Consider the following 18,642-nt stretch of genomic DNA (forward strand, 5'->3'; position numbering starts at 1 on the left):
AGCATTTTCCCATTCTGCTGGCACAGTTTTACTAATCCATGCCTTCTTACATATCTCCAACAAGCACTTCATTCCGCTCTCTCCAGTAAATCATCTCTGCCTACACCTCCACATAAATCCTTTTCATCACTACATCCATTCTCTACCATACTGTACAGAATATATGTTTCCTTGATCAACCATACCAGCTGACTCAATGTTTATCAGTGATCACATCTTCACAGGTAATACCAAACATACTTTTCAATCCTATTCAAACGGAACTGGGGATGAGATACTAAACAATTATTTGTCACAGTATTTACTTCACACAATTCAGTTATACAGTAGAAAATGTATTGCAACATATAACAACAATTTCTATGTTGATGCTCATCACACCCTGCGAGAGCAGTACCAGTATTAAATAATGGTTAGCAGAAAATCCATGTTTCTACAACCTGTCCAAAAATGCAGCATTGCTGATAATCTTGCACACCTACAGTCACAACTGTAGCTGATTAATGACTTTCTGTATTAGTGATTTTAAGTTTCCTGCACGGTCTTAAAATGGAGCCCATTAAATTGTTAAAAGCTATACTTATAGTACTAGAACCATCTAAAGAGAAACAACGAAATAGATCTGTAACGCACATCACCCCTGTATGAAAACCTGATGTATCAATCATACATCACAACAGTCACCATCCAATACAGACTGCGGCACTTTATCATCATCAATAAGTCCACAGGATCAGTACCCACTGAAGATGTAGATTTTCTGAGTCTTGGGCTACACATATGCAGGAGGGGGGAGGGGGAGGAATAAAATAAACAAATGGTTATGCCTGGGAGTCAATGCCAAGATTTTATAGGCCGAAACAATGTCTGACTGACAGGTCTGTTACACTGTGCATGGTGTTTATAGTTTTCCCATATTTCACAGTTCCTCTTTCCTTTCTACCTCATCCTATCCTTGGGTGGGAAAAAAAAAAAGGGGTCACAATTATGATGGATGATGAACACATTTTATTCTATCAACACAACTTCCACACCACATAGTTGGGTAAATGCAATTAATGCAACCAGGTAGGATGGGGGATGATAATTGGGTGAGGAAGGTGAGAAGTGTTAATATTGGGGGTGGGGTTATGAGGGGTAGACCGAGAAAGACATGGGACGAGGTCATTAAATGTGACCTTAGGGTTAAGGGACTGAACAGGGAGGCTGCAATGGATCGTGCAGCATGGAGAGCCGCCATTAGGTGACCAAGGCCGACACATGCAAGCATGTTGGAACCTTTAAAAGCGAAACGAAAACGAAACGATTCTATACTCTGTGATGTCTTAACGGGGTTCACAGCAATAATGCACAGTTTCTAATAACACACAACATCATTCACTGATACGTAGGATACAGTAACTTATCAGTAACTTTACCAAGAAAAACTTATAACTGTGTAATGCAGTTATTCCTGAAAGGAGGAAGAAAAAGATTCATAGTCCAAGGACTGATAACCTCACCCCATCCTGGTACTGGCATGGAAATGAGGCAAACACACAGCTGGGCATCTGCTGTTACCAACTCCACAGCTATGACTTGGGAAATATTTTTTTTTTACATCCTTTGATTCGAGTCAATTGGGGACACTCACTCGATGTAGTACTGCTCTTGGGTGGCTGCCCTTTCCTCTCTCCCTCCCTCTTATGTCCTTCTTTCTTTCCTTTTCTTTCTGTCTATGGGTGACTCTACATTGAGTGACAAGCCAAATGGTTTCCTGCACACCAGGAAACCATTTACTATGCTAGGTGGTAACCAAATAACCAAACTATGGCACCTGGTGGTTTAGCAGCTAATTAAGGTGCTCCAACCAGACTGAGCCTGCATCAGTTTATATACAAGGAGTGGCTGGGGTTTATTGCACACATAATGCCACTCAGGGATGAGTGAGGCTGGTCACTCTCATCTTAAATGTCAGGACCACCTTGCCTAGCCCCAGGCTCCTACGCTCCTCATGGAGCAACACAGGATTAGATGATGTATCTATGTAAGATGTCATGTCCTAGACACAAGAGACAGAGTAACCACTGTGCTACTGTGACTCAATGATTGCTGTACTGGTTTTTAAAAGCTTAGCCATTTACCAAGTTCTTACAGTATGATACATACAGTACAGTGCCATACCTCCCACAGCTGGTAACAGTAACAAGTACCCGGTACCGTATAAATTAACGTGAAACATTTTACAAAAAACTATGCAAGAATTTGAAAACCCTATCTTCTGACAACACTCTTCAATCTAATGACTTTCTATTTCTATGCCTGGTACCTTCTGACTATTCAGTTCAGGGAGACAATGATGAGTTAATGAAGACTGTAACTCTAGATTCTCTTGCCAAAGTTGAACAAATCTACCCACCACCCCACCTCACCCAAAAGAAAAATAAATAAAAATAAAAAATCATTGTACTGAAGAGGTTGTTCCATGCCATGAAGACAACCTCATGAGGAAAAATGAAGGTCTGCACAAGTCAAGCTGCAAGCATTACATGAGGTACGATTTAAAACAGCTGTAGAACAATGACTTGGGGAAGATAGCCTAAACTACCTTACAAAGAACCAGCCTGGCAGGGGTTAAGAATACAACTAATAAGAAATAATAATAAAATACTGCTTCCTTTCACCTCTCCACTTAACGAATTCTCAGATTAAGCTGCTATGCTCACAGAGCTTTTACATCTGCACAGCTTTTTCAAATGCTATATTTTTTTCACTTGTTAATTTTCCCAGTGGCAACCCATAAGTTCTCTTAGCCTTTATGGCTTGCAGCTTCAATCCCCATTTAAAGTTTAACCTCTTCAAGCAAAATGACATGCTTTATAGTTTATTCCTGCTACCACCAGATGATTTTACACATCTCAGGAGAGACTTATTGGACTGAAGAGAATATACACTGTCTTAATCTCCTCATCACAAGGTCTCCCCTTCATCTGTTTAAACAGTTGGAAAAAAAACAATAAAAGTTGACTGGAAATAAAAACAATAAAAGTTTAAAATCTGTCACTGAACAGAAGTTAGTAACTTCACTACTACGTCATCCAATGCCTCCATAGCATGTCATGAAATCATACCCTTGGCACTTTGGAAAAAAAATCTTTTCAGTTTTATATATCTCTTCACTGACTAATGCCAGAAAAAAAATTTTATTGTACTTTATGGGTGCTTACCTTTACATCTATTTCCTCCTCTTTTGTTATTGTCATCTCTGCAATTTTGTCCACTTCAATACCTATTAATATTTTCACCTCTTTTAAGTTAATTTTTGTCCATTTCATTACTCTAAGTTTACCAACAGCAACCAGTTCTAATCTACATCATCTTTACCTTTTTCACAGCCACTCCTTGTTTGCCCATACAACTCTTTGTCATCACCATGGCATGGTAATAATTTTATCTATATTCTGAATAACTTTTTAGCCATTTTAGTCATTCCCTGTTTGCACGTACAACTCTTTTATCATCCTCAAAATATGGTAATTATTTCACATATACTTTGAATTACTTTTGGCCATTTTAGTCTCCCTGTTTGCCAGTGACAGTTTTCCCCTTCTTCATTGTCTTCATCTTCTCAGTCACTCCCTGTTTGCCTAAACCATTTTTCATCTTCTTTACTTTCTTCTTCTCAGCTGCCGTCACACCCTGCTTGCCAGTATCATTTTTCCCTTTCTTCATCTTCTTCACTTTGTTTTTCTCAGTAGATCCCTGTTCACCAGCACCAGTTTTCTGTATTTTCTTTAATTTCCTTTTCTTGGCAGCTAAGGTTTTCTTACTACCAGGGCTATCTTGCTGTACTTTCTTCAGTCTGTTCTGCTCAAGTATCAACTCCAACTTCAGCTTCTTATGCGCTTTGGTCTTAGCCCTTTTCATCTTCACAATCATCTGCAACAAACAACAGGTGTGTAGTTATTATCAATCAGTCAATTAAATGATGCCAAAATTATTATCAACCACTCAATTAAATGATGCCAAAGTCTCTCTTTAGAAATCTCCAAATTGATGATGGCCATGGTACATATGATGTTTTCCATGAACTGGATAATAAAAAATGTGCCAAAATGAGCACATGACTTCCAAACTGTCGCCGGAAACTATTAGGGAAGAAAAGAAATTTCGATGAGTAGTGAGATATTTAACACTGAGAGACTCTCAGGATAGACTTGACTATTTACCTGCAGCTGAATGTTTCCTGCCTGAGAGTGATGACTGCATGGCTAGTTATCGAGCTATAGTCACATTTCACTCTTATGGTAGTACCTTCTAGGGTTACTAGTACACAACCATCTACTACCTTTCTACAGTATAATGTTTATAAGAAAGCTATAGTGGTAGGTGGTGGCAACCACCATCCACTCACTTGATGTAGTGCTGCCCACTTCTTCTTAGCCTTAATCATTCTTTTTCTGTGTCTGTCCTCCTCTCTTCCTATTTCTCCCATCTTTCATGTCACTTCTTATTGCTTTTCTTTCCTTTACAGGTGGCTTTACATTGAGTGACAAGCCAAATGGTTTCCTGTAAGCCAAAAAACCATTTACAACGCTGGGTGGTAACCATACAACCAAACCATACGTGCTCCCTACGTGTCAGCAAGTGGGTTGATGGAGGGTTAGTGCCCCTCCTCGTAAAATAAATAACTCAAAGTCAAATGGCCACCCCTTATGGGATTATGGCGTCTGGCAATAGATAGATAGATAGACAGATAGAAGAAAGCTATGCTGTTGTTGAATTTGTTGATGTCCCAGATACATTTGAATATCAACTCTGTGGACAGCAAGCTAAAGCTGCTCTCCTCTTGCAGTCTTGGGGGATATGGAAGGAGATGAGTTTGTATAATCAGGCAGAGGAGCCCCCTGGCTATACAGTACCGGCACTCAGCTACAATGTACAGTACCTAATCATTAACTCTTTGAATCTGGTGACATCACCTTTCCTTAGCTTGTTCTTGCTATTTTCAGACAGTTTTATTCAGCTTTCAGAAATGACCTCTTATACTGAAGGCTGCATCTAACCTGACCAGTTTGAACACATCTGTTCTTGAGTTAGATTAAATCAAGGGAAAAAATAAATATATTTGATGCACACTAACCTCACATTATCTTCATTATCCATACCTCCTTTCCTCTCTAAGGTTGAGATGAGGAACCTAACAAATACTTCATCAGCTTTCATGGTTTCTCATCCCATCCTTTGGCATGAAAAACAGGTCCAGATGACAATGATGATAATCAGATTAAAGAAAACATGAAACAAGCAGTTTGCACCATTCAACAGCATTTTATGCACACTTTCTATAATCCCTCCCTATTCACCTTGTCTTACACATATCCACATCCGTAAATGACAGCCAAATACAGTACCTGTACCTTACAGTTTTTAATGCAGGCGTTCTCCACTAAGTACCTTACTATGACATTTTCACTTTAACTTGGCCCAAGATTTTCTGTCTTTTACAGCTATTTCACATTGTTCAATGGCAGATACAGACAATACTACAGCTCTATGGTCTTTCCTTGTCACTTCTTCATGACTAATACCACCAATCTACGGTGTTAATCAAACATTACAACTCAGCATTTAAGATGGAGAGATGGCAATTTTAGGCCAAGCTAGAGCAAAAATGGTATATCCTTAACCTGATAGCTGCTACATACATCATATGAAGAATAGCGTGCGACTGCTATGTACGTCATATGATCAAGCTTTTTTTTTTTTTCTTTTTTTTTTTAAAGCGTGCTACATTTTTCACCCAATTGTCCATAAATAGCATACCACAGCCAAACTAAGGTAAATAATGAACTCATATTTGGTTTTCCTATTGTTTTCCATGCACTCTTTCATTTATAAGAACAAAAATTATTTTTGAGGAAAATTTTTTTTTTTTTTTTTTTTTGTGCATGGGGGGATCAACCACGAAACCTAATGCCGAAGTTAACAGGTTAAAGCAGAACTGCAATGCTCCCTCCCATTTATAGTACCAACTGCATGGAAAACATCGTGATATTCTGGAGCACATCCATGACATAATGAGAACTAACTGTATTATTAACTCCTTCAAGCCAACAGTTTTTTTCAATTTATTTCCACTAGCTATTACCTCTCTTATTATCATTATTATGATCATTCTGGAAAATCCATGACATAACGAAGACTGACAATTAACTCCTTCAATCCAACGAAGTTTTTTCCTGTCAGCTTTTCAGAAACAAGTACAGTAACCAGATTATTACGATTATCAATATTATTATTGCAGTATTATTACGGTGCTCCAATCGGATTCAGCAGCTGAAGGTTTATATCCAAGGGTTGGTTGGGGTTTATTGCTCACGTAATGCCACTCAGGGATGAGTGAGGCTGGTCACTCTCATCTTAAATGCCAGGACCAACTTGCCTAACCCCGGGCTCCTACGCTCCTCATGGGGCAACGTAGGATTGGATGATGGATACATTAGTTGGTGGTAGATGGGGTGCTCATCATCCACTCACTCGATTAGAGCTGCTCTCGGGTGTCTGCCCTCTCCTCTCCTCCATCCTTCTTTCCTTCCATCCTCTTCTGTCTTTCTTTCCTTCAAGCTTTCCTCTTCCTTCTGCCTGTGGGTGACTCTACACTGAGTGACAAGCCAGATGTTTTCCTGTACACCAGGAAACCATTTACTGTGCTGGGTGGTAATCATATATCCAAATTTTGGCACCTGGTGGTTTAGTGGGTAATTACGGCAATCCAACTGGAATGAGCCGGTGAAGGTTTATATCCAAGGGATGGTTGGGGTTAATTGCTCACGTAATGCCACTCGGGGTATTTCAGGACCAACTTGCCTAGCCCCGGGCTCCTACGCTCCTCATGGGGCAACGTAGGTTTGGATGATGAATGAAGGATGAATTATTATTATTATAATACTATTATTATCATTATATTGGGTGACTGGCCTTTTCTCTCTTCCTTCCTTCCATCCTCTTCCACCTTTATTTCCTCCACTCTTTCCCCTTCCTTCTATCCATGGGTGACTTTATGCATCCTCATCTGTCTATCTTTCCCTCATTCTTTCCTCTTCTTTCTGCCTAAGGGTGACTCTGCACAGACTGACAGGCCAAATGGTGTCCTGTACACCAAAAAACCATTTACTATGCTGGGTGGTAACCATGTAACCAAATTATGGCGCCTGGTGGTTTAGTGGGCAATTATGGCGCTCCAATTGGATTAAGCCTGTGCAGGTCTCTATCCAAGGGCTAGCTAGGGTTTACTGCTCACATAATGCCACTCAGGGATTAGCGAGGCTGGTCACTCTCACCTTTAATGTTAGGACCAACTTGCCTAGCCCCAGGCTCCTACGCTCCTCATGAGGCAACACAGATTAGGTGACGGATAGACATATTATTCCCTGCGACACTTACTCAGCTTGGGGAGGGAAATCAAACTGTGGAAGGGCTTATGGAGACAGTTTCTAACCCCATCAGTATAAATGGTTTCCCCAAAATTGATATATCACATGGAGAAAGAACAAAAATAACCTTATAAAGTATATACACACATACATACATACATATATATATATATATATACATCATCAGATTCATGGGGTCAAGAACAAAAGAAAAGTCTACTTCTCATTAATCTTACCTCGCGCTCTGAAATCCCTTGATCCTGGAGTGATGCCTTCAGCTCATCTAGTTTGCTGACCATCTCCCGCTTCACCCACACTGTGTCATATTTCGTCATGTGCTCATTTTCCTCAAAGGGTAGATTAAACAAGGCCTTCCGTGTCCCATCTTTAAGTACTTTCACACGCAGTCCATCAGCATCAGTGAGAAATTCAGCTTCAGGGAAGGACAATTTATTCTCCTTGTTCTGACTGCCTGCTTCATTGCTCCGCTCTTCCCTCAGCTTCTTTTGCTCAAGCATCAACTCTTTATGCAGCTCTTGATGGGCTTTTCTTTTTGCTCTCATCACCTGCCTTTCAATCTGTAACAAATAACAGTGTAGTCCTATCTCCTTCATAAATTCTCTACATGATACAATACAGTATCTTGACATACGCACAGGTGAAGAACGCTGTGAAGCGGATGAAAAATGGGAAAGTAGTTGGGGTTGATGAGGTGTATGAAGAGATGAGTAAGTGTACAATAAGGAGCAAAATGAAGTGCTTGTTGGAGATATGTAGGAAGGCAGGGATGAGTGAAACTGTGCCAGCAGAGTGGAAAAAGGAAGTGATTGTGCCCCTGTACAAAAATAAGGGTGAGCGAAGTGAGTGCAAGAATTATCGTGGCATAAGTTTATTGAGTGTGGCAGGGAAAGTATATGGAAGAATTATTATTGAGAAAGACAGATATCAGAAGCCCTAGCGAATGAAGAACAGGGTGGCTTTACGAATGGCAGAGAATGTCTATCTATCTATCTATTGCCAGATGCCATAATCCCATAAGGGGTGGCCATTTGACTTTGAGTTATTTGTTTTACGGGGAGGGGCATTAACCCTCCATCAACCCACTTGCTGACATGTAGGGAGCATGTATGGTATGATTACCACCCAGCATTGTAAATGGTATCTTGGCTTACAGGAAACCATTTGGCTTGTCAATCAATGTAGAGCCACCTGTAAAGGAAAGAAAAGCAATAAGAAGTGACATGAAAGATGGGAGAAAAAGGAACAGAGGAGGGCAAACACAGAAAAAGAACGATACAGGCTAAGGAAGAAGTAGGCAGCACTACATTAAGTGAGTGGATGATGGTCGTGCCACCACCTACCACAAAGCAGAGAATGTGTGGATAAAATATTTAAAAGTGAGACATAGTGGAGAACGCTTGTCAAAAGGACTATAAGGTGTTCATGCCATTTATGGATCAGGAAAAGGCATATGATAAAACAGACAGAGAAGGACTGTGGAAGACTTTGCGCATGCACAATGTTGATGGTAAGCTGCTAGGTGCTGTGAAGAGTTTTTATAATGGTAATGAGGCATGTGTAAGGGTAAATGCGCATCTAAGTGAATAGTTCACAATCAATGTAGGCGTGCAACATGGTTGCACTTGCTCCTGTGAATTTAAGACAGACTTTTGCCTCATGACACAGTGTTAGTGTTTTATAAGTATGGGCCTAGAGCACTAAGGCACAGAGCACTGAGGAGCCACAAGGTTAGTCACAGCATTACAGCAACAAGTAAGGAATGGGACGGCACAGAATAAGTCACAGCAATAGAGTTTAACCCCCTCATGGGTCACATGAACAGAACAGTATGGATACATCCTCACTGTACGGCGTCCACGAGAGAGATAGAGAGTGACAGTAAGCTTGGTGTGCCGGGTAGGCCATTCCCACAACACACTGTGATTGCATGGTGCACTGCAGGGTCTGCAAGTGCGCCAACTGGGTCCCACGTCTGACCCAGAGGGCCGATTGCTTCCCGTTTCTGAGCCGGATATTGCCTAATTTCGCCAAATGTTGTTTTAACAGAGTCAAGCAAAATGCGTCCAATATTACAAGGACGGATAATTGAGAGTTTACTGTAGTAAGGATTGGCTACTAGTTTACTTACCTCTGCCCTCTTAAGACCCTGACTCTTGAGTGATTCTTTCAGTTCATCTAGTTTGCTGACCACCTCCTTCTTCACCCACATGGCTTCATACTTGGTCATGCGTTCATTTTCCGCATACGGCAGTTCAATCCAAGCCCTTACTCTCCCATCTCTTAACACTTTCAACAGTTTTCCATTTTCATTGATGAATTCAACTTTCTTTCGACTGCCTCCATTACCCTCCTCCTCCTGCTTCAGTTTCTTTTGCTCATACGTCAACTCTTTCCTCAGCTGAAGGTGGGATTTTCTCTTAGCTCTTGTCATTTTCTTCAATATCTGCAAAAAATGACATATGCAGTCATTACCTATTCCATAAAAAAGCTATTGTATACAGTCTAATTAGGGTGACCAGTGAAAATCTAAACTCATAGTTCACTTTACACAGTAGGCCATAGTAACCAACAACATAATACTATACAGCCAAGTCTTAACATTCACACATTGTTCCATTCACAAATTATCATACAACATACAAGATGATGACAAAGGTTTTGCTAAACATATATGCGAGGCAGCGAGGATTCAAGTACTGTATTAGTTGAAAAAAAAATTGCTGGTAAAACAGATGCTGGTCACTTAAAAAGAACATATTTGTGAATAAACACTGCCAACACATTATGTACATGAGCTTATAGTGTAATAAGTGAATTACAGACCAAAGCATACTTGTAATGTCAACGAAGCATAGTACGGTATGTGTGAGAGTGTGCTGTTCTAAGCTGGAAAGAGAAAAGGGATTGCTACGGCATAGCATGTTTGTAAAGAATGACTGGAAGAAATAAAAACTGTACATGAGCTTATGTTTGAATGTGTACAGAGTTTTATAAAGCACAAAGTGAAGATACTGTACCAGAGAGGAGCACACAGTGTAGTTCTATGTCATGAATATATACCATATAATTTGATATATAAGGGAAGGAAATATCTATTCTATCTATCTATTGCCAGACGCCTTAATCTCGTAAGGGTGGCCACAAACAAATCGCCTCCGTGTCACCCTGTCCCCCACCATTTCACTGCCCTGCACCCAGCTCACACCCCCCTCCCTCATATACCTCTCCACTCCATCCCTCCATCTCATCCTTGACTTCCCCCTTCCTCTCCCCCCCTCCACCTCACTCACTTACTGTACACTCTCCTCATCAGTCTCTCACTCTCCATCCTTTCCACATGGCCAAACAACCTCAATATGTTTCTCCTAACGCTTCCTATCACATCCACATCCACATCACAATGCTCCCTCACATCCTCATTTGTCAGTCTGTCTCTCCATGTGACTCCACATGCTCCTCTCAAGTAACTCATTTCCACTGCTCTCACTCTTGACTTGTGTCCCTCCAACAAGGACCAAACTTCACTTCCATACATTAGAGTTAGTATCACATTACTATCATGTAATAACTTTTTCACTTTCATGCTCACTTCCCTGTTTCTTATCACTGCTTTCAAGGAACCAGCAACCTTTCTTCCTTGTTGTACCCTTTTAAGCACTTCCCCCTCCAAACTTCCATCCTTACTCATCACACTACCCAAATACTTAAACATACTTACATTTTCCATTTCCTCACCATCCAACCTCACTGTACATTCCTTGACTTCACTTCTCTCGAAGACCATAACTTTACTCTTCCCTACACTCACCTTTAGATTCCGTTTTTTACACACACTCCCAAACTCATCCACCAAGCATTGCAGCTCCCCTTCGTCTTCACTTAACAATACAATATCGTCTGCAAACAACAGTACAGGGAGCTTCCAAACAATGTCCCCTCTCACTAGGGCCACTCCAACACCCACTGCCCTACCTTGTATCGTTTTTATAACTCCAGTCATATACAGATTGAACAACCATGGCGATGTGACACATCCCTGTTTCAATCCAACCTTCAAAAAGAAAAACTCACTCAATTCACTATCCACACACACTGGAGCTTTAGCACCCTCACACATACTCTTCACAGCGTTCAACAACTTCTCATCTACTCCATATATTCTTAATACTTTCCACAAACCTTGTCTATCCACCCTGTCATATGCTTTCTCCAAATCCATGAAGGCCACATACAACTTCTTTCCCTTCTCTTGAAACTTTTCCACTAAAGATCTAAGAATGAATATCTGATCTACAAAACCTCTTCCCTTCCTAAAGCCTCCCTGTTCTTCTCCAACTAATTCCTCTGTTATTTCTCTAACTGTCAATAAGTATCCTACCGTACATTTTTTTCTATTACACTAAGGATATATGTGCGATTAGAATTAGTGTTTTTTACCTGACTGAACTACTGTAGGTCACCCACACAACCTGAATATGCATTAAGTTGCAGCTGCATGAAATTCAATGAGCCTAAATTGTTAAGTGATACAGTATCTACAAATGAGTCTCCTCAGTTACTATTCAATCTGATTCTCAATCTAACTGCACTTGGTCATCACCTGAGTCAAAAGGAGTTAGACATCTTCATCAGATATGAAATGAGCTTGACTGTGGTAAAAAGGGCTCTTTAGTCAAGATGCCAGAATTAAAATTACCTATACATGTGCAAATTCTATATCTGTAGTCAAGTCAAAGACCGAAATTAATGATGAGGCCAGATTGTACTGGACTGCAAAGGTGAGGCATTGAGAACTAGTTAGATTATTACAGCATTGCACTGTAGTATGTCCTGGTTAACTGTTGTCTTGTTTGACATTTTTTCCTAATAAGAAATGATGAAAAGGTGTTTAAAGTTACACCGCTACCCACTATGCTGATCTGCCAGTTTCCCCAAATTTAGTCCCAGTTGTATGTTTTTTTTGGGGGAACAGATCCCTGACCTGTAATGAGGAGTGACTTTTCTCTCACAACACACAACAATATACAGTAAAACCTCACTATAACGAAGACAATTGGGGCCCAAGCCACTGAGAGTTTCAAGCATAGGCTAGATAAGCATATGGCAAATAAGGGGTTGGTATAGAGGGGAAAAAAAAAAAAAAAAACTTATAACCAATACTAATTCATACTTTTTCCTTTTCAGGTTACACTACCATAGTCTCTATTATCCTTTCACACATTCCTATTAAATGTCCACGCCAGTTTTTCTATACTGCATGGTGTTCTTTCTGACTTTTTCCTGCCAGCTTCGGCTGGAGGGTCTGGAGGGCAGGGGAGAGCCTTCTTCTTTGCTGTCCTTATCTCATTCTAGTAGTTCAGTTACTCTTCTAGGAGCTGCCTAGCATGGGCCAACCGGCCTACTGCAGTTATCCTCTCTTCTTACGTTCTTATGTGATAAAAGCGACATCCAGACTTCCCCCTGCTAACCTGGACTTTTTCCAATATATCAGACATCAGTCCGGATAGCAGAAACAGTTTATAAACTGTTTTCACTACAGTACCATTGCAGTACTGTACTGTGTTACACTTTCACTATAATAATCAAATGGTATAATCCATCCATCCATTCATCATCCAATCCTATGTTGCCCCACGAGGAGTGTAGGAGCTCGGGGCTAGCCAGTTGGTCCTGACATTTAAGATGAGAGTGACCAACCTCACTCATCCCTGAGAGGCATTATGTGAGCAATAAACCCCAACCAACCCTTGGATACAAACCTTCACCGGCTCAATCCGACTGGAGCACAATAATTACCCACTAAACCACCAGGTGCCAAAATTTGGTTATATGGTTACCACCCAACGTAGTAAATGGTTTCCTCGTGTACAGGAAACCATTTGGCTTGTCACTCAGTGTAGAGTCACCCACAGGCAGAAGGAAGAGGAAAGAATGAAGGAATGAAAGACAGAAGAGGGAGTGTAAAGTCACCCATAGGCAGAAGGATGAGGAAAGAATGAAGGAAAGAAAGATAGAAGAAGATGGAAGGAAAGAAGGATGGAGGAGAGGACAGGGCAGACACCCAAGAGCAAGCAATACATTGAGTGAGTGGATGGTGAGCGCCCCCACCTACCACAACAAAATATGTATAATAATACCGTCCTGTGCACTGATAAACATGTCTTTCATTTACGGTACCTTATCGTGGTGAACATAGCTGAAGTAGTCAGACAGTCTGGGCTGCTTCTGGCTTTATTAGACTTTTTCCAATATACAAGAAATTAGTCCAGTAGATCTTCTATTCCAATCAAAGCGAATTCTGGTCTATTGAATCCATTATATCAAGGTTTTACTGTATATTCATAAAGACCTGTTCAACTACATACTGAATACAATGGCCCCTCGGGTTACAAGTCATTTTGTTGCATGAATGCGAGTAGTGCAGTACGTGAAAATTTGTCATCTCTGCCTTGAATACTCATTTGTAAAAAGAGATCACCTAACACTAAAATACAGAGCTAGTAATAAAAAAGAATGCAGAACTGTAGCATTATTTTGTCACTGACCAACAGGAAATTAACTGCAAAAGGATGAAAATCTGAATGAAGTTAAAGTGAAGAGAATATCATAGTTGTCAGGAGCCTTACCTCCTCCTCCCCAAGACCCTGTTCCTTGAGTCTTGCCTTCAGTTCATCTAGTTTGCTGACCGCCTCTTTCTTGACCCACAAGTGCTCGTACCTAGTCATACGCTCATTCTCCTCGAAAGGCAGACCATCCCAGATTTTTTTACACTTCTGCACTGTCTCCTCCTTAGCTTTATTTACTTTGCCCTTCTTCTTCTTTTGTTTCTTATTTATTGCTTCAGTTTTGGGAGAAGCAATGCCATTCTCTTTTTCCTCCATTTTCTTGGAAGCAGCACTGGTACCATTAACCTCACCCTTCATTTTTTTCTTTTGTTTTTTCCCTCCAGATTTACTTGCAGGGGAAGCAATACCATTCACCTTGCTCTTCTTTGTCACCATACCTTTCATCAGATTGTTCTCACTGACATTTTCCACAGTGTTCTTTTCTGTCTTCATTTTCTTTTGTCCTGATTTTTCATTTATACCTTCATCCATTTCCTTGCGCTTTCCACTTCCTTTCACTTCAGCATTAGCAGTCCCATTGTTCATCACCCCAGGTTTCTTCTTCAGTCCCTTCTTCTGTGCACCCTTAACATTCTGCTTCCTCTTGGGTGCAACATTGTCTGGCTGGGTCACCATCTTCGTTCAGCAGTCAGTTTCCTTCAAGACTCACTTGTTGTACCTGTGATGATGATGATGATTTAGCTTGTGCCAATCTCACCATGTATAACTAGAGCCTAAACTTGAGTGAAAAATTATGGTTAACATATTTGGTGAAACAGAAGCACTGCTTGTTGAAGTACAAGGCTACAATAGCAAATTAAGGAAAATAACCCCCACCTCTGGAAGGACTTCAGTTAGACAAACCTTAGAGAACAATTACAAATACAGTTCTAGGTTTATGAATACTCTTGGCCACCACCCAAAATTCTTGAACAGCTAATTATATTCTCTATAATAATATGTTATGGCTTCTTCCTACACAGGTACACAGGTACAGCTCACATGCAGCATGGCCAAAGTTAACTATACCCAGTGATAAGGCATTCTGAGCAGGGATTTTTCTCTTGGAGCAAGATTCAGCCCAGTCTCAAGTATTTCCTGAAAACGATTGGCAAAGGAGCAAACAAAGAGTGCATTTTCATTTCCTGTATCTGCTGTACCATGTAGTCACAATTCCAAAGAAATTTATTAAGTTTGTATACATCCTAAGCTTATGCTTAGTTTTAGAAAGCCTTGGAAAGGGCAAATTATAATATTTTGATTCCCAAATATCCAGTAATAAAAAAGTAATGAAGACCTGTACTGATTTACAATCTTAGAAACATAATGTTATGGGCAATGAGTAAAATTTGTTTTTGGCAAAGAATGGTACAAGTCTTGACTGCACCAAAAACTTTCTAGCAAATGAAAACCACAAAATAAATCTCATTACGATGCTGCATTATGAATGACACCACTGATGGACAATAAACAAAAAGATACAATGCTTTATATTTTATTTTCAGAGAATCAAAAGCATCCAATGTGCATCAAAACAGATAAGCACTGCACTTTTATGATATCACTCACATTTTGTAATGTCTCAAAACACTGCTAGATGGGCTATGGACATATCTGTGGTACGAGTACACAGCTAATACAAAGATGATACTGGTACATTAGAGTACTGTACCTAAATTACCCGGTCATTCCAATGACATATAGTATTATTTTACTCTTGCTATCTCACGATTTTGGTCTTTCCTATACTGAGTTAACTCATGTGGGTGTAGCAAAAGAAGGAAAAAAAGGAAAAGAGAAAAATGCATCAGTGGATTTAGGAGCTTAAATGGAGGTAAATATGGAATAGGCATGATGCTGTTAAAATTATACACAGACTGCACAAATTAAGCACCAGCATAATTTCTTGATACTGTGTGTGTGTGTGTGTGTGTGTGTGTGTGTTCAAACAGTTTTCCGAGGCCCAATGATCCTGCATGTCAAACACCATTACATGTCATCCTCCTTAATGATATTGAAAAATTACCTTCAATTCCTCCTCATACTATATTTTTGTTCACAATACTGACACTCCTTCATTTTCCTTTTCTCTACATTTTAATCTCAATAGATTCTGGTCCCTGTATTAACCTCAAAAACAGCAATATTCTGTACTGTATAATAATCTTTTCCTAGCAATACAAAACACAAGATATAAGTACAGGCATATCCCAGTTTAATGATGCAATTGGTTATGTAAAAACCCATCGCTAGGAGGGGTATCATATCTCGGGGTAGATTTAACATGAACAGTATAAAGATGCATTTTGGAGCCTTGGGTCCCCCCCCCCAACCAAGTCCAAAACCCAATAAAAATGAGTCCAAAAACAAGTTTCTAGCTCACCTAAACCCCCAAATGGCTTTAAAATAAGCTAAAATAGGCTCAAAAGCAGTTTATAACTCAACTAAACCCCCTAAAAAATCTGAAAATCATCAAAATTAAGTCTGGAAAAAAATCAAACTTAGTGAATTGTACCCCTAAATGACACTGTTCACTCCACCAATGACTAAAACACATTAATCTAAGTACCGTATAAAAACAGTTTACGAATCAACCTAAACACAAAATTTAAGTCTACGATATAAAAATCAGTTTAAAAAACAAAACCCATCGTCATACTGGAGTTTGGCCATTGTTCAGCAGGGTAGAGTGGTATTTCTACCCTCATCGCTATGCTGGGGTATCGCATCTAGGGGTCTGCCTGTACAAAAACCAGCATAAAATATCTGGGAGCTATACTCCAATCCACTGGTTGCTGGGATTCTTTTTGGCCTGAACAAGTGTCTAATGTTGACCTACTGTATATATAATTCCAAGGAGTATCACTAGCAGACAAAGAGTTAGTCAAGATAATTTTTGAAGCTTCTAACTGCTATTATGTTTCTCAACTGAACAAAATCTTCTGGTGTTGGCCTGAATAAAATACAGAGACTCAAGTGTACCACCTGCAGCATTATATATATATATATATATATATATATATATATATATATATATATATATATATATATATATATATATATATATATATATATATATATATATATATATATATATATATATATTCATCATTGGCAGACGCCACGTATCCCTAACGGGGTGGCCAAGGGCTTAGGGTTAATTGTTTTACAGGGAGGGGCACTAATCCTCCACCAACCCCACTTGACACGTAGGGATGCCAACAGCATCTGGTGTTCCCAGGGGTCACCCATCCAAGTACTAACCAGACCCAACGTTGCTTCTGTATATATATGTATGTATGTATGTATAGGTGGTAGCTGGCGGCACTCACCATTCACTCACTCAATGTAGTGCTGCTCTCAGGACACTGCCCTTTCCTCTCTCCCTTCCTTCCTCTTCTGTCTTTCTTTCCTTCATTCTTTCGTCTTCCTTCTGTCTGCAGGTGACTCTACACTCAGTGACAAGCCAAATGGTTTCCTTTAAGCCAGGAAACCATTTACTACGCTGGGTGGTAATCATATACCCAAATTACGTGCCTGGTGGCTTAGTGATTAACCCACCGTGTGCCAGCTATTTTTAACCCTATTGGTCATCCCTGTGACGGCCTTTTTTTTTTTTTTTTTTAATCGGCTAAAATGATAGATTTTGATGCGAAAATAACGAATTTCACCATTAAAATACTCACCAAAGCTCAGAAATAGGTTTTCTTGAGTTCTGCATACTCATATACAGGTATTCCCGTTCTCTCACACTCGCCACGTATGTGAGAGAAAGCCTTTTTCTGTGTAAGGTAGACTCAGGTATTTATGTTGGGAAGGTATAGCAATGTTCAGTTCACTTTTCTGATTACTTATTACTTCAACATCTGTCACAATTTGCATGTCTCTCACTGTGAATGCATTGTCTTACACTTACTTGAAGATAGGTACTGGTACAACCTGACTTCACTATGAACTTACAAGAAAATATTTACAACTTGGTTTCACTATGTATAGTCCCTTCACTTACATGATAATATTTACAACATGCCTTCACTATGTACAGCACTGCGTGAGGCACAAAGGCAGAGTGAGGCAGAGCGAGCGTGAGGGGGGGAGTGAGAGGGTGTTTGGCCTTGACCACCTGAGGCATGATAGAGGAACAGTTAACATATATACCTGCCAATTTTTACCCAGGAATCTTGAAAAATGTGGTCACAGTGAATTTTTACATTTTAAACCATTTTAAAACGGCAATGGCACTGACCGCAGATTTTTGTTAGACCGTTTTAAAACAGCACTGACACGTGGTGGGTTAAGGCGCTCCAATCAGAATGAGCTTGGGCAGGTTTATATCTAAGGGGTGGTTGAGGTTTACTGGTCAAGTAATGCCACTCAGGCATCAGTTAAGCTGGTCACTCTTATCTTGTCAGGACAAACTTGCCTAGCCCCGGGCTCCTACACTCCTCATGAGGCAGCACTGGATTAGATGATGAATGAATGAATGAATGAATGAGAGAGAGAGAGAGAGAGAGTTTGATTTTATCTGACAGAACTGAAACAGTACCACAACATAAAAAATTGTGGTTCATGAAATCTGATGTCTATGTTAAGATGTTGGA

At 40.0% G+C, this 18,642-nt stretch overlaps 1 protein-coding gene across 2 annotated transcripts in view; it reads right to left on the reverse strand.

The window, feature by feature from the left end:
• Positions 1–297: 297 nt before the first annotated feature.
• Positions 298–18,642, reverse strand: part of LOC145417784 (uncharacterized) — a 102,742-nt gene continuing 84,397 nt past the window's right edge. Inside the window, exons 2-5 of one of the 2 annotated variants that reach the window (XM_080286391.1) lie at positions 14,063–14,720; positions 9,565–9,879; positions 7,652–7,993; positions 298–3,918 (exon numbers count right to left, since the gene is read on the reverse strand). In XM_080286391.1, the coding sequence (XP_080142517.1) occupies positions 3,553–3,918; positions 7,652–7,993; positions 9,565–9,879; positions 14,063–14,677 (1,638 nt within the window). In that variant the 5' untranslated portion in view covers positions 14,678–14,720 and the 3' untranslated portion in view covers positions 298–3,552. Of the gene's footprint in view, positions 3,919–7,651; positions 7,994–9,564; positions 9,880–14,062; positions 14,781–18,642 lie in introns of both variants that reach the window. The other variant, XM_080286390.1, reaches the window with a different exon arrangement.

This window comes from Coenobita brevimanus, chromosome 111 (assembly GCF_032717465.1).
Source record: "Coenobita brevimanus isolate Jiangsu-jjx chromosome 111, ASM3271746v2, whole genome shotgun sequence".
NCBI lineage: Eukaryota > Metazoa > Arthropoda > Malacostraca > Decapoda > Coenobitidae > Coenobita > Coenobita brevimanus.